This window comes from Rhinatrema bivittatum, chromosome 1 (genome assembly GCF_901001135.1).
Source record: "Rhinatrema bivittatum chromosome 1, aRhiBiv1.1, whole genome shotgun sequence".
NCBI classification, from domain to species: Eukaryota; Metazoa; Chordata; class Amphibia; order Gymnophiona; family Rhinatrematidae; genus Rhinatrema; species Rhinatrema bivittatum.
In genome coordinates, this window is record NC_042615.1 from 809443241 (window position 1) to 809467655 (window position 24415).

The 24415-nt window shown below is 45.0% G+C and overlaps 1 protein-coding gene across 5 annotated transcripts in view; it reads right to left on the reverse strand.

Annotated features, from left to right (window-relative positions):
* The window catches only part of FAM219A (family with sequence similarity 219 member A), a 301158-nt gene that overhangs the window by 110009 nt on the left and 166734 nt on the right, over positions 1-24415 (reverse strand). For all 5 annotated transcript variants that reach the window (XR_003853115.1, XM_029581351.1, XM_029581335.1 and 2 more), the window contains one exon: positions 11314-11413. Coding sequence is in view for 4 of the 5 variants with exons in the window: in XM_029581351.1 (XP_029437211.1) it covers positions 11314-11413 (100 nt within the window). In the remaining variant the exon portion in view is untranslated. The remainder of the gene's footprint in view (positions 1-11313; positions 11414-24415) is intronic.

Sequence of the window (24415 nt, forward strand, 5' to 3'; positions counted from 1 at the left end):
CGCCAACCTGGTTTTTTTTTTTTTCCTTAAAGAGATTTTTCCGCTTTATGGAAAATAGAGGAACCTGCCACTCCTGATTGCCCCGGGGACAGGAAGAACAGTCTGCAGTGGCTGTCGTACCGCTGGATCTTCCCTGTCTTGGCTTGGGTCTACTCTGGAGGAACTAACCCATCACCTGGATTGTTGTCTCAGAGGCTCCACATCTAGCGCCTACCCCTGATCTACTTCTTTGGTTGCTCAAAGGCGTTGATCAGTTCTGTTAGGCCTGATTTATCTCTGGTAGAGCTGCTCTATCTTAGCTCCTGTAATTTGCTTCTTCAGTAGTGACTCCACTAATTTACCTGTCCAGAGGACTGGAGACAGACCAGCGTTTTCCATCTTCATAAAAGTGGAAGTAATGAGGAGGCCGGTAACTACAAGCCTGTTAGTCTACATTAGTGACAGGTAAATTAATGGAGTCACTGCTAAAGGAGCAAATTACAGGAGCACGTTCAAGAGGCAGCATTGACTGAATTATCAAGAAGGCTGCTCACTCCATAAAAATGTTGCAAGCAGTAATTTTGTTATGGGTTTGTCAGTTGCTGGGTTTTGATTGTTATTATTAATACCCTTAACATAAGCTTTGGGGATAACTGCCCAGATTGACAGTTACTACCCTAAATATAAGCCTTTGGGGTAACCTGCACGGTGCGGCAGTTACTACCCTTAATATAAGCCTTGGAGGTAACCTGCACAATGCGGCAGTTACTATCCTTAATATAAGCCTTGGAGGTAACCTGCACAATGCGGCAGTTACTACCCTTAATATAAGCCTTGGGGGTAACCTACACAGAGTGGCAGTTACTACCCTTAATATAAGCCTTGGAGGTAACCTGCATGGTACGGCAGTTACTACCCTTAATATAAGCCTTGGGGTAACCTACAGAGAGTGACAGTTACTACCCTTAATATAAGCCTTGGGGGTAACCTACACAGAGTGGCAGTTACTACCCTTAATATAAGCCTTGGAGGTAACCTGCACGGTGCGGCAGTTACTACCCTTAATATAAGCCTTGGGGGGTAACCTACACAGGGGGGCAGTTACTATTCTTAACAGAAACAAGGAGGTAACCTTCACAGAGCAGAGTTACTACCCTTAATATTAGCCTTGAGAGTAATTTACACAGAGCGACAGTTACTACCCTCAATATAAGCCTTGGGGGTAACTTGCACGGAGCAGAAGTTACTACCCTTAACAGAAAGCATGAGGATAACCTGCATGGAGCAGCAGTTACTATCCTTAACGGAACAATCGGGGTAACCAGCACGGAGCGGCAGTTACTACCATAAGAAGCTTGCTGGGCAGATTGCATGGACCATTTGGTCTTTCTCTGCTGTCACTACTATGTTATTAGGTAGGCTACTATGTTAAGAAGTTGTACTGTACAAAGGCTACGAAGACAGAGCATTTGGAACGGGGTTATTTTTGCTCAGTTAGTGCATGCTGAACTTCTGCTTTAAAAGGGATCAAAATCCAGCTCACAGGGAGCTGACCTGTCAGTGTTAGAGCAGACTTGAGAGGATATGCTCAGCTGTAACTCTTTGTATACTGGAGAGTGTATGGCTAGAGCCTGTCCCTATTGTGTGAAAGACTTATCTAGAGCGTGTACGGATGAGCTCCAAACTCCCACAAGGATTAAATCCAGAGGTTTTCATTAGCCCTTTAAGTGTAGGACACGGGTTTTCCTGCTGCAAGATATGCACTATGTAATTTCTAGACAGAACGACCATCTGCAAGTGCTGCTGATGTACCATGAATAAGAGCTTACGCATATTTTCTTTGGGATAGCAATGTAAATAAAATGCCCTCTCCATATACACAGGAATGCTCTTATTAGAAAATCCTGGTGTTTTTAATACTATAGTGCAGTATTTCTCAATCTTTTCATGCCCAATGCACAGCTGCATTAAAAAATGTTGTGTGTGGCACCAACCACCGTGGAGCAGGCAGTGCAGACATGAGAGACGACTCATACGGCCAAAAGAAGAGCTACGGAGGCACTGAAAGCCTACCAGTTTTTCTTCCACATTTTAAAACAAAGGGAGAGAGTTGGAGAAGACACCCATGAACCAGTCTTGACGGACCAAGCTCCCTCTATATGCAAGTGTAATAGAAGGGAGAAGTTGCCGGCTTAGTTAGTTATCTTGGCTGCTCCATGGGGTTAAGAACACAAGAACATGCCATACTAGGTCAGATCAAGCCCAGCATCCTCTTTCCAACAGAGGCCAAACCAGGCCACAAGAACCTGGCAAGTACCCAAAAACTAAGTCTATCCCATGTTACTGTTGCTAGTAATAGCAGTGGCTATTTTCTAAGTCAACTTAATTAATAGCAAGTAATGGACTTCTCCAAGAACTTATCCAATCCTTTTTTAAATACAGCTACACTAACTGCACTAACCACATCCTCTGGCAACAAATTCCAGAGTTTAATTGTGCGTTGAGTGAAAAAGAACTTTCTCCGATTAGTTTTAAATGTGCCACAGGCTAACTTCAAGGAGTGCCCCCTAATCTTTCTATTATCTGAAAGAGTAAATAACTGATTCACATTAATCCGTTCTAAACCTCTCATGATTTTAAACATCTCTATCATATCCCCCCTCAGCCTTCTCTTCTCCAAGCTGAAAAGTCCTAACCTCTTTAGTCTTTCCTCATAGGGGAGCTGTTCCATTCCCCTTATCATTTTGGTCACCCTTCTCTGTACCTTCTCCATCGCAACTATATCTTTTTTGAGATGTGGCGACCAGAATTGTACACAGTATTCAAGGTGCGGTCTCACCATGGAGCGATACAGAGGCATTATGACATTTTCCGTTTTATTCACCATTCCCTTTCTAATAATTCCCAACATTTTGTTTGCTTTTTTGACTGCCGCAACACACTGAGCCGACGATTTCAATGTGTTATCCACTATGATGCCTAGATCTCTTTCTTGGGTGGTGGCTCCTAATATGGAACCTAACATCGTGTAACTACAGCATGGGTTATTTTTCCCTATATGCAACACCGTGCACTTATCCACATTAAATTTCATCTGCCATTTTGATGCCCAATTTTCCAGTCTCAGAAGATCTTCCAGCAATTTATCCCAATCTGCTTGTGATTTAACTACTTTGAACAATTTTGTATCATCTGCAAATTTGATTATCTCACTCGATGTATTTCTTTCCAGATCATTTATAAATATATTGAAAAGTAAGGGTCCCAATACAGATCCCTGAGGCACTCCACTGACCACTCCCTTCCACTGAGAAAATTGTCCATTTAATCCTACTCTCTGTTTCCTGTCTTTTAGCCAGTTTGCAATCCACGAAAGGACATCGCAACCTATCCATTGACTTTTTACTTTTCCTAGAAGCCTCTCATGAGAACTTTGTCAAACGCCTTCTGAAAATCCAAGTATACTACATCTACCGGTTCACCTTTATCCACATGTTTATTAACTCCTTCAAAAAAGTGAAGCAGATTTGTGAGGCAAGACTTGCCCTGGGTAAAGCCATGCTGACTTTGTTCCATTAAACCATGTCTTTCTATATGTTCTGTGATTTTGATGCTTAGAACACTTTCCACTATTTTTCCTGGCACTGAAGTCAGGCTAATTGGTTTGTAGTTTCCCAGAACTCCTTCACTGTAGCTACTCCCAACACTCAAAGTGTGTCACAGCCAGTGCTCATTGCATGCTCTTCTCGTCTCACTCAGCCTGGGATAAGACAGAAGCTGAAAGGACTCCAAGACAGAGAAGATGAGGAGGTGGTGTGTGCAATATGTACACTGCAGAAAGCAAGTCCCAGCTATCCGTGCCCTACCTCAGTGGTCCCCAACCTGGGGTCCGACAGAAGGGAGGCAACCAAAGCACAGCTGACCTCACCTCCGAGGAGCTGTGCTCGAAGGCTCCTGCTGCCTAATCCCACTGCCTAATCCCACGCTAAGGAGAGGAAGCCCAAACTGGCACAGAAAGGAGGCAGGGAAGAGTGTGGCCGACTGCCACCACAAGGAGTCTGCAGCTGCACCGAGAGGAGGAGGGGAAGCCGGTGCTCCATATGACCAGAGGCAGCAATAAGCAGGGGGCTGACCCTCGGGATCATTTCTGGCCACTGCTGCCTGTGCTCTGGTTGTCCTTGCTGGTCTGACAGTGAGGGGGAAAAGCTGCACTGAAGGCACAGTATGGCCATGGTGGGGGGGGGGGGGGGGGGTGTCGAAGAGCATAGGAAAGGGCTTGAGGAGGGAGTGCTAGGAACTGCTTCCCACCTTATACGGCTGCCTTCATGTTTCACTGGGATGTTTGCATTTATCCCAGAGCCTTGAAAATGCTGCCACAAACTCTTGTTGTGCTGAGATGTTTTGCATTCTTGTCTAATTAATCCTGCATTGATTTTACTGGAAACGTGTTCTATTCTTAGTCCTGCTGGTGATTTATTTCAAGTTTAGTCCTGTCCTGCATTTTACCTAGTTTAGTCCTGTCCTTGATGGATGTCAAGTTTGGTCCTTTCTGAAGTCTCCATTGGAATATGTTATTCTTATTCAAAAAGGTGGAGCAATAAATCCAAGTCATAAGAACATAAGAAATTGCCATGCTGGGTCAGGCCAAGGGTCCATCAAGCCCAGCATCCTGTTTCCAACAGTGGCCAAAACCAGGCCACAAGAACCTGGCAATTACCCAAACACTAAGAAGATCCCATGCTACTGATGCAATTAATAGCAGTGGCTATTCCCTAAGTAAACTTGATTAATAGCAGTTAATGGACTTCTCCTCCAAGAACTTATCCAAACCTTTTTTGAACCCAGTCAATACAAGAACACTTAACATGGGGCCGTGGGGAGAGGGAGAGATCTAGGGAAGGGGCCACAAGGGGAAGAGGACAGGAGGGGCAGGAAGGGGATTATGAGGGGAAGGAAGGCACTTGGGGAGGGGCCATGGGGGTTGGGGGCGGGGAATGCAGCATTCAGGTTGCAACCAGGCAGAGCGGAAAAGAGGGAAGAAGGAGTGCAAGAGAGAAAGCATTCAGGAAGGGGGAGGACTTGGGAGAGGAGAACAGAAGAGAAGAAGCCATGGGTGGGGGCAAACAGGGAGGAAAGAACAGGAGGGAGGGCACTCAGGAAAGCAGGGGAAGAGGGAAGGCACGTGGGAAGGAGCCATGGTGGAGGTGGGGAGTAGAACTCATGAAGGGGCCACAAGAGGAAGGCAGGAGGGAGAGCACAGTAGATATCAGATTCCAGTCCTCATTTAAATTATGTTTATGGTTCTGGAGTGCATCTTAGCATTGCTACATTTATCAGCTTTCCACACAGCATTTGACTACATGCGTGGGGGGCTCTGTAAACGTTTGCTCCACAAAAGGTTGGGAATGCCTGCTGCCCATTAAATTACCCCGCTCCAGGGCTCATACGAGGAGGCTCTCAGTAAGGGGCTCCTACACGCTGAAGAGCCACTGCTGGCGTCTCCCGTTGCTGCGAGCAGAGCCCAGGGGCTGGCCTGGACCTGAGCATCAGGCAGCGGTGACTTTCCCATGGCTCAGCTGATCAGGCCTGCAGGCGCACGGGTTGGGGAACGTTACTGGAGTGCAGTGGTTCTCAGACCTGTCCTGGGGGGGGACCCCACCCCCCCCCCATCAACCGTTCAGATTTTCTGGATATCCGCAATGAATATGCATGAGATGTATGCTTCCATGCATGGAAGCATACATCTCATGCATATTCATTGCGGATATCCTGACCGCCTGACTGGCTGGCTGGGGGTCCCCCCCAGGACAGGTCTGGAAACCGCACCTGCAGTGAATCCTGAGGATCACTCTGAACAAGGCCCAGGGGCCACTGCCCCCGAGACATTTATTGAGAGCTCAGTTTCAAATTGATCCCTGCCTAAAAAGAGTTGGGAGGCCTGGTCTGTCAGCTGAAAACGTCTAGGCAGATTCCTAGGAATCCATTATTTTCCATAACTCTGGGGCTGATATGGTAAAGTGTCACATGTATTTTTCAGTGCATGCGGGTGCTAATAATGCAGGGAAACGCACTTTCCCTACTCATTTTGTAAAAAAAATATGCACGCATGTTTTACGCATGCAATATTTGTTGCATGCGTGCATAACAGTTGCCTGGGCCTAGGGGGCCGACCATTAGGGGGCGTGAGCCATGTGAGGCTGAGATCACTGGGCCAGAAAACTGAGAACGAGGAGGGAGTCGGGGCTGAAACAAGGGGGTAGGGGGGGGGGGGCACTACCAGGGGTGGGGTGGGCGCAAGGCAGGAGGTGCCTAGGGCGCCTAATCCCCTGGCAAACGGCCCTGGGAAGCAGGTGTTTTAGAAAGCAGGCGCTCACTCCTCTTGTGCGTGCACTTGGAAATCAGCAGTTTGCCAATTCCTCGGCCAGTTCACCGAAACCTTCGCCCTTTCACCCGGATCCTCCAGTACTTCACCCTGAGCTCACAACAGTTCAACTCAGACCTTCCATCCAAAAACTGCAGGCAAGAGGACCAGTCCGGTTTCAGCTGCGTGAGTCAAGCAGCGGGTGTGTGAGGGGCGACCGAGCGAATCACCTAGGCTGGGGCAGAAAGCCGCACCGACCCCAGCCTTTTCTAAGGCAACATTGACTTTTATTCACCCCCAGCAGACATGAAATGCTGACAGTCACTGCCTGCCCTTACGGTCTCCTTGCAGGTCTGGTTTACATACAGGTGAGCAGTCCGGACTGCCTTCCCCGGGGACATTGTGCCTTCAATACACAACTCTTCTCAGAGAGGGTCGGGAGCTCCTCCTCCTGGAGACGTGGGGGCTCCTGATCCCAGCTGGGCTCATAAGCCCATCCTGCCCCGCCCACAGATCGCTCTCCCTCTGTGGGATTTAAGGTGGACCAGGTAAGATAGCACTTAACAAAATAGCAGCTTGTGTGCGAACTTCCGAACCTCATCTGGAAAGCCCTTAAACTACCCCCTTTAATATTTATGCACGACGCTGCTAGTAAGCTCCTACTTCAGTCTAAATGTAATTTCCAGTTTTACATGCACAAACCTCATGAAGACTCCCCCTCCCCATTATGTGCTTATTATAAACCTCTCTGACATAATTCAGATTTTCTTAAACATGACCAAGTGTATTCCTTGCTGGGCTATTCATTTTCGAGGACTCTGGTTTTAATTGCTAAATAAGGTTTTTGATGGCTGAACAAAGATGTTCTGAATTTTGAACTGTGCTGAGCAAGATCTAGAAAGCTGTGGTAGGGAACAGGGATTGGTCAGGTGGCTTTTCTTGGGGACGGGAAGAGCGTGCAACGAGCACTGGCTGCTGCTTTTATCCCTGGTTCGATTGGATTGTTTAATCACGAACCAAAAAAAAAATGCCTCTCTGCCCCTGTCAAATACCAAGATGAGCCAAAACACGTTTTTTTACAGCATTAGCCACGGTTCAGGCACTGTCAGGGGGAGGGGGAGTAGGGAAGAGAAGACTACAAAGCGGATATTTTATTTTATTTATTTATTTAGTGTGAGGGGGGAGAGGGGGGGACATAGTGGACAGTTCCGGGGAGGGGGGATGGGAGGAGACTATACAGATTGTGCAAGGGGGGAAGGAGTATACACACGCACACACACACACGGGAAGTACTGGACATACTAGGTGGCTGCCTAGTGTTGCCACAGGCTTGGGGGTGGCAGCCTAGTGCCTCCAACACTCCTCTTCAAATGTGAAAGCAACAGCCCAGATTTTGGTGGTAAGGGCGTGGGGACAGGCCTCCTTCCTGCTCTGGGCCAGAAGGGGAAGTGGGCCCAATCTGAGGCTGGAGGCAGAGGCTCCAAGCGTCTTGTTTTGGCAGGGTTTTCCATGTGGCACCATAGCGGTGCACGTAAGTATAACATGCATGTCGTAAGTGATATTTTTTTTATCTCAATGTCCTTTTCCATGTACAATCTTTTGTTATAAATACATAATTTTTAATTTTTCGGGAAGTCCAGCCGAGGGTGGGGCACCTAATACCCTTGCACCGGCCCTGACCAATCACACACACACCCGTTGCACACAGTAACACAGTGATGACGGCAGAAAAAGACCAGATGGTTCATCCAGTCAGCTCAGCAAGTTTCCTATGGCACCAATTGCCGCTCCGTGCAGGTTATCCCAAGCCTTATGTTAAGGGTAGCACTATTTACAATCTAAACCAAGCACCTGTCAAACCTATTACAAAACTGTTTTTGCAGAGTGAGCAGCCTTCAAGATAATTCAGACAATGCTGCTTGAACGGGCATTGCTTTTTGGACTTGGCCATAGAAGAAGTCCTATGCTTTATCCGTACTGTCTGCATAGCAGTATCCCCGAACGTAAAAGTTTGAATCCCCCTGCCATGGAAGCAGAAAGCAATGTTGTAGTTGTGTCACAAATAGGCTAATTGGTTAAGAGTAGTAATCCCTATCCCTTCTGTTAAGGGTAGTAAGTGCCGCTATGTGCAGGTTATCCCCATGTTTCTGTTAAGGGTAGTAACTACCGCTCTGTGCAGGTTACCCCCATGCATCCTTTTCTTTATTTCCAGTCTCTAGCCTTTAGGGATCCTCAGTGTTTATCCCTTGCCCTTTTGAATTTGTTTACTATTTTTGTCCTCACCAACTCTGCTGGAAGGGATTCCAGGCATCTACCACCCTCTCTGTGAAGAAATATTTCCTGACCTTGGTTCTGAGTCGTCCTCTCCCTGTAGTTTCATTTCGTGATCTCTAGTTCTACTGTTTCCTTTCCGACGGAAAAGGTTTGATGATTGTGCGTCAATAAAACCTTTCAGGTATCTGAAGGTCTGTATCATATCTCCCCTGCACCTCCTCTCCTCCAGGCTATACATGTTCAGATCCTTCAGCCCCTCCTCATCATTCTTCTGATGCTGAATCCACACCATTTTGGTTGCCTCCGTCCTGTCCTTATCCTTTTTGAGATATGGGTTCCAGAACTGAACACAGTGCTCCAGGTGAGGCCTCACCAAGGACCTGTTCAAGGCCATCACCGCCTCCTTTTTCCTGCTGGTTCTTCCTCTCCTATGCAGCCCAGCATCCTTCTGGCTTTAGCTATACCCTTGTCACATTGCTTCTCTGCCTTCAGATCACCAGACACTGTCACCCCAAGGTCCCTCTCCCAGTCTGTGCATGTTAACCATTCTCCCCCCCCACTCCTTCCGTAGACATTTCCCCCGTCAGCGGGGTTGGTGAGTGAAGCAAGAAGGGACACAGCCCCTAGAACTGCTATATTTTTTTGCAAAGTCAGGGGAATCAAGTCTGAATAAATTAAACGAAACATGCAAGAGGAAGCAGCCACAAGCCGTACCGCGGTATGAAATTCAGAGATACGAGCCACGTGGTGTTCTGGATTATCCCTTATCTAAGCATACAAAGAGCTACAGGAGCAGTCACAGAGCGCTCTGCCCCGTCCCCTCGTTAAGTATACCGTACTCGTGACTGTCGGATAACACTCTCGTCTTTCTCACTGTACACCGGTGTTTCCCCAAAGGTCTTCCGTCAGGCTTCAGAGCATCCACAACGACTCCACGTGAGTTATATTTGCACATGCTGACCTCCAACATACGCAAATGCATCTCGTGAAGTATTTCACTGCGGATATGCCGAGTGACCGTGGAGCCGGCAGGACAGATCTGGGAAGACCGGTCTTACGCCAGAGTCTGCTCTCATCCAATACTTTTGTTTCAGTGAACTCCGTGACTCGGAGCAGACATCGTACCGTAGAAGATTTCAAACAATTCTTTTTTTTTGACCCAAATTGGTGACCTAGTAAAATTTACGGAAGTTGGCGGAAATCCTCGTAGGATTGGGTCAAGATCCTTCAGTCTCTCTGCCCGGAGGAGCACCTTTCCCACAGCCGGAGCTGAGAGCGGGTTACCTGTTCAGCAGCGTCGGCCAAATTCTCCGGTCTCCCCCGACCCGCCTCCAGTCCCACCAGGGCCCCTTTAGTAATGAGTGCAGGGCATGGGAGTGAAGCACGCAGCCCAGCACTGGCCCGGTGCTCAGCCCTCCTCCCCAGGCTGTGTTCTACCTCCCCTTTCCCACTCCCTCACCATCGCGATGCCAAAGAGGCGAAACAGCGGCACCGGATAATCGGGAGAAATTAAAGAGGAGGAAAGACACCAGGAGACGCGAGAGCAGGCCGTGCAACCAATCAGCCAAAGCTTTGAAAGACAAAAGTTAAAGCAGCACAACTGGCAGTGCGGGTAACGAGGCCATCATAAATATTTTAGTGTCGAATCTGAAATGCAGCTGTTTGATTTCTCTAATTAAATAACTATTTTTTGAACTTTGTTTTGAGTGCTTGATGTTTGTTTTTATTTAAAAATAATGACACGGATTTGGCCTTACATAAAAACATAAGGAGGTGCCATACTGGGTCAGTCCAAGGGTCCATCAAGCCCAGTATCCTGTTTCCAACAGTGGCCAATCCCAGTCCAAGTACCTAGCAGGATGCCAAGGAGTAGATAGACTCGAAGCCACTACTTATTCTTGGGATAAGCAGCTATCTGCAACTCCACCTTAATAATGGTTTTCCTGCAGGTTTTTAAACGCAGCAAACGAATAGCTTTCACCACATCCTCTGGCAATGAATTCCAGAGCTTAATTATGCATTGAGTAAAAAAATATTTTCTCTTATTAGTTTTAAATGTATTATCTAGTAACTTCATTGTGTGTCTCCTGGTCTTTGAACTTTTTGAAAGAGTAAACAACTGATTAACATTTACTCGTTCCATTCCACTCATTTTATAGACCTCTATCATATCTCCCCTCAGCCGTCTCTTCTCCAAGCTGAAGAGTCCTAACCTCTTCAGCCTTTCCTCATAGGGGGATCATTCCATCCCCTTTATCATTTTGGTTGCCCTTCTCTGTCTTTTCTGCTCCTGCTTTATACCTGTGTGTTAGGCTGGGCACTCTTTATTGTATCGGCCCGCTGGGCTTTAGGACCCTACACAGAGCAGGTCACGGTGTGCTATAACCAACATTCTTACCAGCAAGGAATTTCATGATCATTACAAGTATTTATTGCAGAGGATTATATTTTGGAAGCTACAGCACCATTGTCCCCTACTATTGCAGGTTTCTTTAAAAGATTCTTGGCAGGATACAACCATATACCTTACAGCCCGGAAGCAGGGTTTGGCAAGCATGGTCTGACTTGTAAATCACTTAAGCTTACCACAAACTGATCTGATCAGATCAATCCAATGGAGCAACTGCACATTCTGAATATCAGCAGAAAGAGTTACACTGGGCCTCCCTCACCAGCTAACATGCACACGGGAGACTTACCTAGTTTCACCTGCAATGGAGACGGTTTGTAATTCATGGCCACGGTCTCGCCCTCCCTCGCATCGCAGTCTCCGTCAGAGATTGATGCAGCTGCAGGATCCTGTTAAATAATAAAAAAAGAGAGAGAGAGAGAGGTCTTTATTTACATTAATTAGCGTTTGCTTTTGGACGAAGGTGGACTTACGGGTCATTCAGTATAAAACCAGTAACTCGGATTTACATTGCGCCTCTTAGGCAAGTAGATTCCAAATGTTCCTTTTCAGAAAAAAGGATGCAGCCACCTCTGGTGAGGACCGCATGGCACCTGGACTGCATGAAAGCTCCCCCTCACTGAAGGGGTGAAAGAAAGCATTTAGATCATTATTAGTACTCAATTAAAAAGTGTAATCTATCCCTCTGTGGTCTTTTATTTCCTTAGCGTTAATTCTGTAGGTCAGCATTAAGGGGGCACATCCCTTGTCCGGCCGCTGAGAGATCCCTCCTTGGCTGTGCAGGCCTAAGCAGTCCCTGTCCTGCCAACGTGTCTCAGTCCCGCTGAGGAATTCGTACCTCACAGAGGGCATCAGAATGACACCAGGACATACAGCCTCAGTGTAACGATCCCACACTGTAATTACAAGCTCCTGGCCACTCACTTATAAATGTTCTCATTCAAAACGTGATGCTTGCTAATTACAGGGGTGCCACATGCTCCTCGCAAATTAAAAAAAAAAAAAAAAAAGAAGACACACCACAGAAGAGAAGGAACCAGAGAAACTGCCCGAGCATCAGCAGCTGTACCAGAGAGGTTTGCCAAAAATAACCCAGACAGAAGAGTGCTCTTAGCAAACGTTGCATCTGCTGGTGGGTGAACAGGACTTGTGTGTATTGGTTTTGCTGGAGAAAGTTTTGAGTGTTAATCTTGCAATAGAAATTGTTACTGAGTGTGAATATTGTGTGCTGAAAAGGAGTTTGAGCGGGTTGAATTAATTCTGTGTGGTTTAAGGTTTCAATTTAATTCCGAGTGTATCCGTGTGTGCTGGGAAAGTGTTTGATTCACACCCACCTCAGTCACATTTTTTGATATACAGACTGTTAACCCAATAAAGAGGACTTTTTTTTTCACAATAATTAACCCTGATTTTAGAAACATTGTAGGTCATTGACAATCTAACATAAAACACAACTAAATCTGACTAAGGATACCCACTCCTTGAACAGTTTTAAATAACTTTAAGAACACAACAACAGTGCGATGCAGACAAAGGTCAAGCAGGTAGATGGGGAGTATCCCATCTTTTGCACTGCGGCGTCACCACATGTCTAATTATCTACCTATTGGTGAAATGTTATAGGTATGCGTCTGGTCCTGGCTCCCAGAGAAGGAGGCCGACCTCTGGAGATCAGCGTGGCAGACCTGGAGGAGCTGAGGAAGATAGCGAGGTATATAGGGGAGACCTTCGGGGACAGGGCAGAGCGATCCCAACTCCAGTCAGAAGGAGCAGAGTCGTCAGTAAGGAAGGGCCTGCCCTCCACGTCACGCCTGATCCTCTCACACTGAGAAGTCTATATGCAAATACCAGAAGTCTGAGAAATAAGACTTATCCGGCTAACCCCCATGGGAAACTGAGCAGCACGGCTATGCAGCTGAATATCCCTCTAGAAATCGCTATTTAGCCGGATGAGTCACGTCCAGCTAAATTAGATCTGTATGGCAGGCTAACTTATCTGCTTAACTTAACCAAATAAATCCAAATATTGGCACTTATCTGGCAAATTAACCGGATAAGTAGTACCATTCCGAAGCCCCATCGCCCGCCCATAAGATATCCGGCTATTTACATATCCAGATAAGTACTTAACCGGCTAAGACGCGACCACAGCACATAACCAGATATTCAGCAGCTGCCACTTAATCAGATAAGTCCTGTCTAAGTGGCACTGAATATCGGCCTCTATGACTTTAGAAATCTCTATCCAGAGGCACTCTCTCTAGGCTGTTTATGCAGTGCCCATGTTTTACATGTATCCATCTGATGCCTCTATGAGGGTTCTGATGATGAACAGCACGGCAAAGCCACAATTTACTCACATTCATGGTGCTGCTAAAGAACAACAACAAAAAAACCAAAAAACCCAAACCCCATATCGGTAGTTAAAGGAAAAAAAAAAATCAATAACTGGAGATAATACTCAAAAGTACAAATTCCGATAATGATTTATAAATTTCTTCACATCACGGGGAGAAAATTCAGGAAAACATATTAGTAATATACATTCGAAACCAGTATATTTCTTAAGTGGGACTGATCAGAATCAATCAACTGGAGGACTCCAATTCTGCAGGAAACTCTCTAAGTGAATTGGATAAAAAACCACATAATTATTACCCTGTAATCTAATTAAACACTTGCAAGGAAACTTCAATAAAAAAGTAGCACCTAGAGCCAAAACCCTAGGTTTTTAATCAAGAATAATGTCCTACATGCTTGTGTTTCCTTGACTACATCAGGAAATACATTGATCTTATGGCCCAAAAAAAAAAAAAAGAAAGAGTTTTCTTTAAACTGAAAAAACAATTTCAGAATCCACTGTTTATCATACTCTCTAGCAAACACTACTAACAAAGGAGCTGTCTGCTGAATTATTGAGTTGGATTCTTCTAGAAATTTTGTTAAATCCATAAGTTTATCCTTAGATTCACCCTCCAGTTGATCTACTTTTGAGGAGTCACGACTTCTTAAATCTGGGGTATAACAGGCCTTAGGGATCTCAGGAACTGATTCTTTGGAGAATTTCAAAAAGTCTAAATAAAACGTTTTGAGCATCTTCTTAGGGGAAAACAATGAACATCGTGGAAAGTTAAGAAACCTCAAAATTACCCATACATTCAATTTTCTTATAAAGCAATTGATTATCTTTTATCAGTGACATATTAACCTCACGTATACTATTATCCAAACCTGACATTTTGCCAATTTGTTCAGAATGTGAAGAAATAGTTTGTGATAAAGTATTGGTTTGAACAGATAACGATCCCACAGAACTGAGAACAGAGTCAATCCTAGCAGACAGCGAGGACTCCAGACTGGATACAGCCAGCGAAAGAGATTCTAAAGTTATTTTGGCAGCTCTAACCCTTCATAACAGGAGTCGATATCACAGCTCCTGTTTCATATTGAGACCTCCCATCCGGTGAGGGAGTAAAAGAGAGTACCGGCAAGAACCTCCGTCCCTTCCCCAGGTCTCCATGACATAGGCACCAGCGGTGGAATCGGACCCAAAGTTGATTGGGTTGAGAAGCGACGGGGCCTGACCTCAGTGGTCCTTTTCTCTTCTTTCCCATCATGGTGGAAAACCAAAGAAACAAGGAGAAGGAAATCCACTAAGAGATGCTCAGGGCACGTCCCTATGGGGCGCGGCTTTGGCACACGCCACTGGACGCCCCGATCTTATAGAGGCTGGGATTGGAGACAACAAAGCGGCAGCCAGGTCCCCGGATGGAACCCAGCAGCTCTCTCCCCTAATGATTATTTTAAGTGAGTGTTTATGTTACTGTTTTCCCAATTGCTGACACCATATCTTTTTTCACAAGTTGCATAAAATAAAAGACAACATTCTATATACATAAAATCACCTTCAAAAAGTAACCAAAGGGTGAAGAGAAATATCTTGGGGGGAGGAACTCTATTCCAAAAACTTTAATAAAGCAGTAGAAAACTTGCTGATATGAGGTCCGTATTCAGCCACTGGCCGACTGGCAACGTTAGCCAAACAAACTCACCCCACTAAACTTAGCTGGGATATTCAGCAGTTGTAGGTGCGCCACCGAATATTTCCCACTATCTTGGTGTAGAAACGATGAAATCTCCACTAGATGGCCCTAGTTCCCAGCCCTTGCTGAGAGACACAGAGGGATATATCTTTCGATACAGCACCTCCCCCCGAGGTTGTCTGAAATAGGAAGTCCCTTAGGCTAGTCTATGTTAGAGTGTGGCACTATAGGTTTACTTTTGAAGGAGAAGGAGCTGTTTCAGTGTGTTCTCCAAGTTAGGTCCTCAGTCTAGCAAAAGCAAGTTGAGAAACTGTGCTATTTATTTATTTGTTAGGCTTTTATATACCGTTGTTTTAAATAGGCAGTCAGAAAGGCAGGCCCCCAGCTGAGCAGCTCCCGCGCTTCGGTCCCACCAGTGGACCACAGCAAGGCAGCTCTTTTCTTGAACCACGACAGCGTGGAAGGCAGAGGCAGGGAAATACCTGCAGTACTTGAATATAATCCTCTTTGAAATACTTGGAAAATGTAACAAAGCAATAAAAGCCTGGGAGACTGGGCACGCACATGGCAAATTAAATTTAATGTGGATAAGTGCAAAGTGATGCTCTTAAGGAAGAACAACGCAAATTATAGCTACGCAATGAAAGGTTCTACATTAGGAGAAACCACCCAGGAAAAGGATCTAGGCGTTTTCGTGGATAATACGTTGAAATTCTTTGCTCAGTGTGCGGCAGTGGCCAAGAAAACAAATAGAATGCTAGGGATCAGTAGGAAACAAATGGAGAATAAAACACAGATCATCATAATGCCTCTGGTATCGCTCCATGGTGAGACTGCACCTTGAGTACTGTGTACAATTCTGGTCACCGCATCTAAAAAAAAAAAAAATTTATATAGCAGAATCAGAAAATGTTTAGAAAAGAGCAACCAAAATGATAAAGGGGATGGAACAATTCCCCTTCGAGGAAAGTCTAAAGAGGTTAGGACTCTTCAGCTTGGAGAAGAGATGGTTGAGAAGAGATCTGATAGAGGTCTATAAAATGAGTGGAGTGGAACGGGTAAACCCAAATTGGTTGTTTACTTTAAAAAGTAGAAAGACCCGGGGACACACAATGAAGTTACTACAAGACACATTTATGATAAATAGGAGAAAATACTTTTTTACTCAATGCATACTTAAACTCTGGAATTCGCTGCCTGAGGATGTGATAAAATCTGTTAGTTTAGCTGGGTTTAAAAATGGTTTGGACAAGTTCCTGGAACCATTATTAAGGTGGACTTGGGGATATCCTCTGCTTATCCCTGGGATAAGCAGCATGGAATCTATCAACCTTCTGGGATCCTGCCAATTACTTGTGATTGTTAGATTGGACCTTTGGTGTGCCTCACTATGGCAAATCTTATATTCTTATGAAATGTACAAATTTTCCAACGATGCTGCTGTGCTGTGTGTGAGCTGGAGACAGGACCTAAGCGACCTTGAATGCTCAGACAGCCTGATCTGGGGTTAATTTGAAATTAAGAGCCAATAAAAAGGTTATCTCATCCTGCAAAGAATTCCAGTTTTCTCCTGCCTCAGTATTATTACTTGAATTTTGCATCAGAGGTTCAGGGAGGAGAGGCGCACTGACCATACCATGAAGCTATAAAAGACAGGAAATTGCTGTTCAAAGAAAAAACATAAGTACAGCTCAAGAAACAAACTAGAAACTGCAGGAAAGTTAAAACGAATTATTTGGAAAATCCTGGAAAATTGTGGAAATTTTTCCAATGGGGCCATCCCAGGAATTCTAAGGAGCCAAAGTCTTAGCCCACAATTAGATCCAAAAGCACAAGAAAGGAGCAAGATTCAGAGGGAATATCTACCACCCCCCCCCCCCCCCCATGGTTTTAATAAATCTGTGCCAGCCCTGCATGAGTCTGAGCTATCTAAACTCTGAAAGCATTATACAAAAGCTAACATATGTCCCAGGAGGAGGAAATTTTAGAAAATGGGGTGTGGCCAGAATAAAATGTGCTTTGACGTCCGTATAAATACTGCAGTACAAAAGAAGTACAATTGGGCAAGAGATGTAAGATGACCCCCAGCAGATGGACAAACAGAGCTGAGGAACAGCAGTATATTATTTCACAAGTTGATTTTTGTGGAGGGCTGTTTTAAATCCTTTGTCACGTATGTTGTGCAGTTAATGATAAAACTCTGAATGACAGACTTCATACGGTTCCTGTCCCACTCAGCCTCCAATCTAAGGGGTTTATTTACTAAATCTTTTCTTCCATTTTGTGTCTATGGGAAAAATGCTTAAGGGTTCATTTTAAAAGGGCCGCATGGGCGTCCCGTCGACACGAGCATGTTATAAAATCAGCTACCCGTGAGCACATGCGTGCCAGATATCATATCGGCGCGTGCATGTGCTGATTTGCATGCGCAATTGGGGGGAGGCCTAGTTTTTAATCTAGAGTGTGTATATATATATATATATATATATATACACACACACACACACACACATATATATATATAAAACTAGGCCTCCCCCATTCTATATAGATAGTAATATCCCTTAAAAATAAATTTAATATTGAAAAAGATTCAAACTACAAAAGCTTTATTTTAATTTCTCTTCTGTTATTAAAAACCATTTCTTGCATTTACAGAATTTTTTTCTAAATGTTCCTTTTACAAAAACATCTTTCTAAATGCAAAACTTTTCAATATTAATAGTTATTTTAAGGGATATTACTATGTATTATATGCAATAGGGGAGGCCTAGTTTTCACTCTAGAGTATTCTATGGGATAAGGTCCCCTAGTTTTAGATGTGTTTGTGCCAAACTTTCACTATAGATAGATATACATACATCTATATTTCTATCTATAATTCATGCGGGTGCTCACTAGCTTGCATGATTCTCCCTCATGTGGTTTTGTTTTTAACATTCAGCCAAAATATTGTTTCCCCACATATTGTACTAAATATTGCAGATAAGTCGCTTTTCCTACAATGTCACCGCCAAGGCACAGACTTCACAGAGAAAATGGCTAATGGGCGGTCTGTAGCAAAGCCTGCCCTCTGGTAATTAAGTACAGGCAGGCAGGTCCTCTGTGTACCTACAGCTATGCTCAAGGCTGCTGTTCCCAAGGACCTCAACAAGGAGGAGCTCACAGTGCCACAGAAAATGCAAATCCCCCACTTGCATTAAATCACTTTTGATGCTTTAGTTTTCCTTTCTCTCTGTTTGCTTTTGCCAGAAGAAACAAACAGTATGCACCTTCTCCTCTGGGGGCCGAATTTATTTTTGTACTCATTCCCTCTCTAATTAACCTGACAACATAATGAGCCAAACTGCAGAAAATGCCTGACACCACAGCAGTGCAAACGCCAGAGGAAACTACAAAAAAACCCCATAAGAATCACTTCAAGGACAAAGCGCACACACATTAGCTTGGCTGCCTTCTCTGGTTTTTCTCTCCGAGGGCAGCGAGCAATACAGATCTGACCCAATACATTTTGTTAGCATTCCAATAGAATTTTTCACCCTGTTCCCAAGTGAACTGAATGAAAGAAGAAATCGATTTATTTTAACAGGCATCCAATGTTCGTTCACGAAAGCATCATGCAGAATGAGAAAGCCAAGGACAAAGGGTCATCATATAAAGCTGGAGGCTGGGAGGCATGGGAGAAGGCAGAGTTGCTTACCTGTAACAGGTGTTCTTCGAGGGCAAGCAAGATGTCCGTCCTCACATATGGGTGATATCATCGGATGGAGCCCGGCACAGAAAACTTATGTCAAATTTCCTAAAACACTGACAGGCCGATACAGTACAGTGCGCTCCGTCGGAGCGCACTGTACTGTATCGGCCGCACTGTTAACCTGTTAACCTGTCTTTGGACGCGCGTTTTCCCTTACCCCTTACTCAGTAAGGGGCGGAAAACACGCGTCCAACCCGCGGCACTTAACAGCGCCCTCAACATGCAAATGCATGTTGATGGCCCTATTAGGTATGCCCGTGTGATTCAGAAAACAAAATGTGCAGCCAAGCCGCACATTTTACTTTAAGAAATTAGCGCCTACCCAAAGGTAGGCGCTAGTTTCTGCCGGCACCGGGAAAGTGCACAGAAAAGCAGTAAAAACTGCTTTTCTGTGCACCCTCCGACTTAATATCATGGCGATATTAAGTCGGAGGTCCTGAAAGGTAAAAAAAGTTTTAAAAAATAAATAAATAAAAAAAATTTTAAAAATTGGAAGTCGGCCGGCGGCTGTCGGGCCGAAAACCGGATGCTCAATTTTGCCGGTGTCCGGTTTCCAAGCCCATGGCTGTCAGCGGGCGCGAGAACAGACGCCAGCAAAATTTAGCGTCGGCTGTCAAACCCGCTGACAGCCGGCGCTCCAGGTCAAAAGAAGGCGCTAGGGACGCGCTAGTGTCCCTAACACCTCCTTTTGCCCGTTTCTACCGCGCCACCTAATTTAAATACAGAATAGCGTTCGCCCGCTCTCCCGCAGCCTTTACTGTATCGGCCTGTGAGTGAGCTTCACTGATCATGCTCATGCATGCAATATACTATGTGTCTAGGTGAGGTCCCCTCAATCTTATATCAATCATAGAATTCAAGAGAGTAAAACAATAAAGGAGAAAACCCATGTAGTGGAAACCCAACTCTGTGGGATGGCAGGCAGATTTTGTGAGGACTGACATCCTGCTGGTCCTCGGAGAACACCTGTCAGAGGTAAGCAGCTCTGCTTTCTCAGAGGACAAGCAGGATGGCAGTCCAAACACAAGGGTGAATCCCCAGTTACAGGATGCCTCCCCTCCCAACGTAAAAGGGAACCAACAAAACACCAAAATAAGTGCCAATGAACACAACAATAACTTGTTGTATTGGTAAGTAGGGGTTTGGGGGCAGCCTGAACAAAAACAATGAGCCATAGGTGGTAACAGAGTTGGATTCTACATCTCAAAGAAGTTCCAAAGGACAGATTGGCCAAACCTGCTGTCATGTCAGCTATCCCTACCCAAACAATAATGCGATTTGAATGTGTTAAGAGTAATCCATTGTACCTGAAGACTGGAGGGTGGCCAATGTAACCCCAATATTTAAAAAGGGCTCCAGGGGCAATCTGGGAAACTATAGACCAGTGAGCCTGATTTCAGTGCCGGGACAAATATTGGAAACTATTCTAAAGATCAAAATCACAGAGCATATAGAAAGACATAGTTTAATGGAACACAGTCAACATGGATTTACCCAAGGGAAGTCTTGCCTAACAAATCTGCTTCATTTGTTTGAAGGGGATAATAAACATGTGGATAAAAGTGAACCGGTAGACATAGTGTATTTGGATTTACAGAAGGTGTTTGACAAAGTCCATCATGAGAGGCTTCTAAGAAAACTAAATAGCCATGGGATAGAAGGTGATGTCCTTTCGTGGATTACAAACTTGTTAAAAGACAGGAAACAGACAGTAGGATTAAATGGTCAATTTTTTCAGTGGAAAAGGGTAAACAGTGGAGTGCCTCAGGGGTCTGTACTCGGACCGATGCTTTTCAATATATTCATAAATGATCTGGAAAGGAATAGGATGAGTGAGGTTATCAAATTTGCAGATGATACAAAATTATTCCGAGTAGTTAAATCACAAGCGGATTGTGATACATTACAGGAGAACCTTGCAAGACTGGAAGATTGGCCATCAAATGGCAGATGAAATGTAATGTGGATAAGTGCAAGGTGTTGCCTATAGGGAAAAATAACCCTTGCTGTAGTTACAAATGTTAGGTTCCATATTAGGAGCTACCACCCGGGAAAAAGATCTAGGCATCATAGTGAATAATACTTTGAAATCGACAGCTCAGTGTGCTGCAGCAGTCAAAAAAACAAACAGAATGTTAGGAATTATTAGGAAGGGAATGGTGAATAAAACGGAAAATCTCATAATGCCTCTGTATCGCTCCATGGTGAGACCGCACCTTGAATAGTGTATACAATTCTGGTCGTCGCATTTCAAAAAAGATATAGTTGCGATGGAGAAGGTACAGAGAAGGGCAACCAAAATGATAAAGGGGATGGAATAGCTCCCCTATGAGGAAAGGCTGAAGACGTTCTGGCTGTCCAGCTTGGGGAAGAGACGGCTGAGGGGGGATATGAGAGGTCTTGAACAAGTAGATTTGAATCAGTTATTTACACTTTCGGATAATAGAAGAAGGACTAGAGGGCATTCCATGAAGTTAGCAAGTAGCACATTTAAGACTAATCGGAGAAAATTCTTTTTCACTCAATGCACAATTAAGCTCTGGAATTTGTTGCCAAAGGATGTGGTTAGTTTAGTGTAGCTGGGTTTAAAAAAGGTTTGGATAAGTTCTTGGAGGAGAAGTCATTAACTACTATTAATCAAGTTGACTTAGGGAATGGCCTCTGCTATTACTGGCATCAGTAGCATGGGATCTTCTTGGTGTTTGGGTACTCGCCAGGTTCTTATGGCCTGGTTTGGACTCTGTTGGAAGCAGAATGCTGGGCTTGATGGACCCTTCGTCTGACCCAGCATGGCAATTTCTTATGTTGTTAGTGTAAGCGCCGTTTAGATCCAGGGAGCAGAGCAATCATCTTTTGCAAGAAAGGAATCAGGGTGCCCAAGGAAAACATCTTGAACTTCTCTGTTCTGATGAATTTGTTCAAGGCTCTTAGGTTCAGGATGGGACAGAGTCCCCCTGTTTTCTTTGATATCAGTAAGTAAAATACTCACCATCTTTGCTCTGAATGAATGGGTTTGACCTCTCTGGCCATTAAGAGGGAGGAGAGCTCTGCTGTAGTACTTCCTGATGCACTGCTGGGCCCCAGAATGGGCTAAGAAGGAAGTGCTTTGATGGGGTACCCAATGTGTTCAGTCTGTACCCCTTGTGAACGATGGTAAGAACCCATTGGTCCAAGGTTACACTGGGCCTCAGCTTTGAAAAGAAGTGAAGCCTTCCCTTCGTCCATGCTCTGGGTACAGGTGACTTGGCTATGTTCCCTGCAAACTCGTCAAAACCCCATCCCTGGAGTTGACTGAGGTGCCATCTGGGGCTTCGCAGCCTTCTGTTGCCTAGGTCAGCCACAAGGGCCCTGGAGTTGCTGACGGGAGTGAGGTGGCGGATGGTAGTACCTCTTTGGGTGGAAGAAGTACTTCCTGGGCCCAAATCAGACCGAAGGTACAGGAGCGATTCGCTGACCTGCCTTATTTAGGCAAGAATATCTTCAGGGATAAAGTAAAGGACGTGGTGGCTTAGATCTGCGACCTCTATGCAACACTCCAGCAGCACTCCACTGGCATTCTGGGCCAGTCTTTTTCAGCCAAGAGGCTGTCGAAGATATTCTTGCCTAAATAAGGCAGGTCAGCGAATCGCTCCTGTACCTTCGGTCTGAGGCCTGCAGCCATGTGAGCATGCAGGTGCAGATTCCTGCTGCAGAGACCCTTGATGAGGTTTTGAAAACATCATAGGTCCAACACACCCCATGTTTTCTGAACTCCAGATCTTTATGCACCAGCGACTGGAGGGTGTCTTGCTGCTGCTTAGACAGTTGCTCAGCAACCTTCTACACCTACTTCAGGGTGTCGTGCATATACTGGCTTACATAGAGCTGGTAAGTCGCTATGCAGGCAATAAGCATAATGCTCTGTAACACCTACCTTTCAAGAGCATCCATCACTCTTTGATCCTTCCCCTGAGCACCGAAGAATGGGTCTGAGCTAGCTTGGTCTTCTTAAAAGTGGATTTGATGACCATCGATTGGTGGGGCAGCTGAGAGCCTTTGGGACAAGGTAAATTGCCTCTGCCTTCCTGTTCACAGGAGGCACTGCGAGGGGGTTTTCCCACATCCTCATCAGAAATTCCACAAGGATCTCATGCACTGGGAGGCTCCACATACTGGAGGATAATTAGCATTTTGTGCCTGGTATGCTTTACAGTCATCAACTCAAATGGGATGACCTTCGCCATCACCTGAACAAAACCTGCGAAGGAGAGGCCCTCTGGTGAGGTCTTTCGACAGGAGGAGATAATTCTGAGGGGAGACCATCTGAAGTATCGGAAGAGGATTCATCTCCTCAGGGGTCATAGGTACCCTCATTTCCATTGTCATCAACTGGTGACAGGGCCCTGTGCTCAGCCCCCAGCCAGTGGTGTAGGCACCAGTTTGACTGGCCATTTTGGCCTGGGCCCCGGTGCCACCTTTGTTATCCGGGGGGGGGGGGGGCTTCCTCCTCCTAGGAACTGGGGACAACAACTGGATCGGCTGGTGACAGCGCTGGTGCCCCATAGGGCATCGATGCTGCCCCTGAAACTGACACAAGGGACTGGGTCAGTAGCACATACAGCGATTTAAGCAGCGGCTCAAGGAGCGATGGTGCCGATGTCTATGTCATCAATGCTCTAACGCCAAGGCCTCACATTATCCTCGATATGATTGTAACCTTAAAACACTTCAATTGAACCTATTCCATTGTAGTTTTTTTTATCACTGAGTTTCTGCAAATTGATTTTTGCTTGAAAATAAATTTACTTTTGTAACTTCTCAATTGTGACTTTGTTGAAGAATAATGTTACAATGTTCATAGGACAATGTTGCCACCTGTACAGCTGAATGAACTGAACCCGACAACTGCAAAAGAAGTCTCTTTTTATGAACTAGTCCGCCCTGAAGCAGCATTTTTGGCGAAACGCCGGCTGCGTTGGCGGCGGTTAATAGACCTTCGGGTTTGAGGCACGGCAGAGTGGTCAAAATTTACAGCGTGAGCGGTTACCACAAACAAAAGATAAGTGATCTGCCGTTTCTAAAATTTGTCGGGATTTTCATTCCAATATATTTGAGACGGTGTGATACATACTATCCGTCCGGTTTTTCAAATTACGAGATTTTGAGACGGTGTGATACATACCATCCATCTGGTTTTCAAACTATGAGGCTGAAATAACATTATAAAGTTTCAACGCATGTTTTGCTGCAGAGCTCGAACTGCTATTGCATTGCCATTGCACGGTTAAAACAAGCTGGGATATATTATCGTTTGAAGAGTTACTCAAGCAAATTTAGTAGATACAGCACCTTACATTGCTTCAAGACATTGTAATTAAAATTTGCTGCCACAAAGTAAAAATTGAGAAGAAAGATGGATAACTTTCCTGTTATTTGTCTACATGGCTTTTTAATATCTACCCCATTGTAATCTCACAAAACCCAAGGGTCAAATAGTTCCAAGAAAAGCCACCTCAAGGTCAAACACAAGAAATTGGGATCACCCAATGACACACTTCTGTGGGTTACTGATCATTCACAGACATAGGACTAATAAATTAAAAAGTTTATTAATT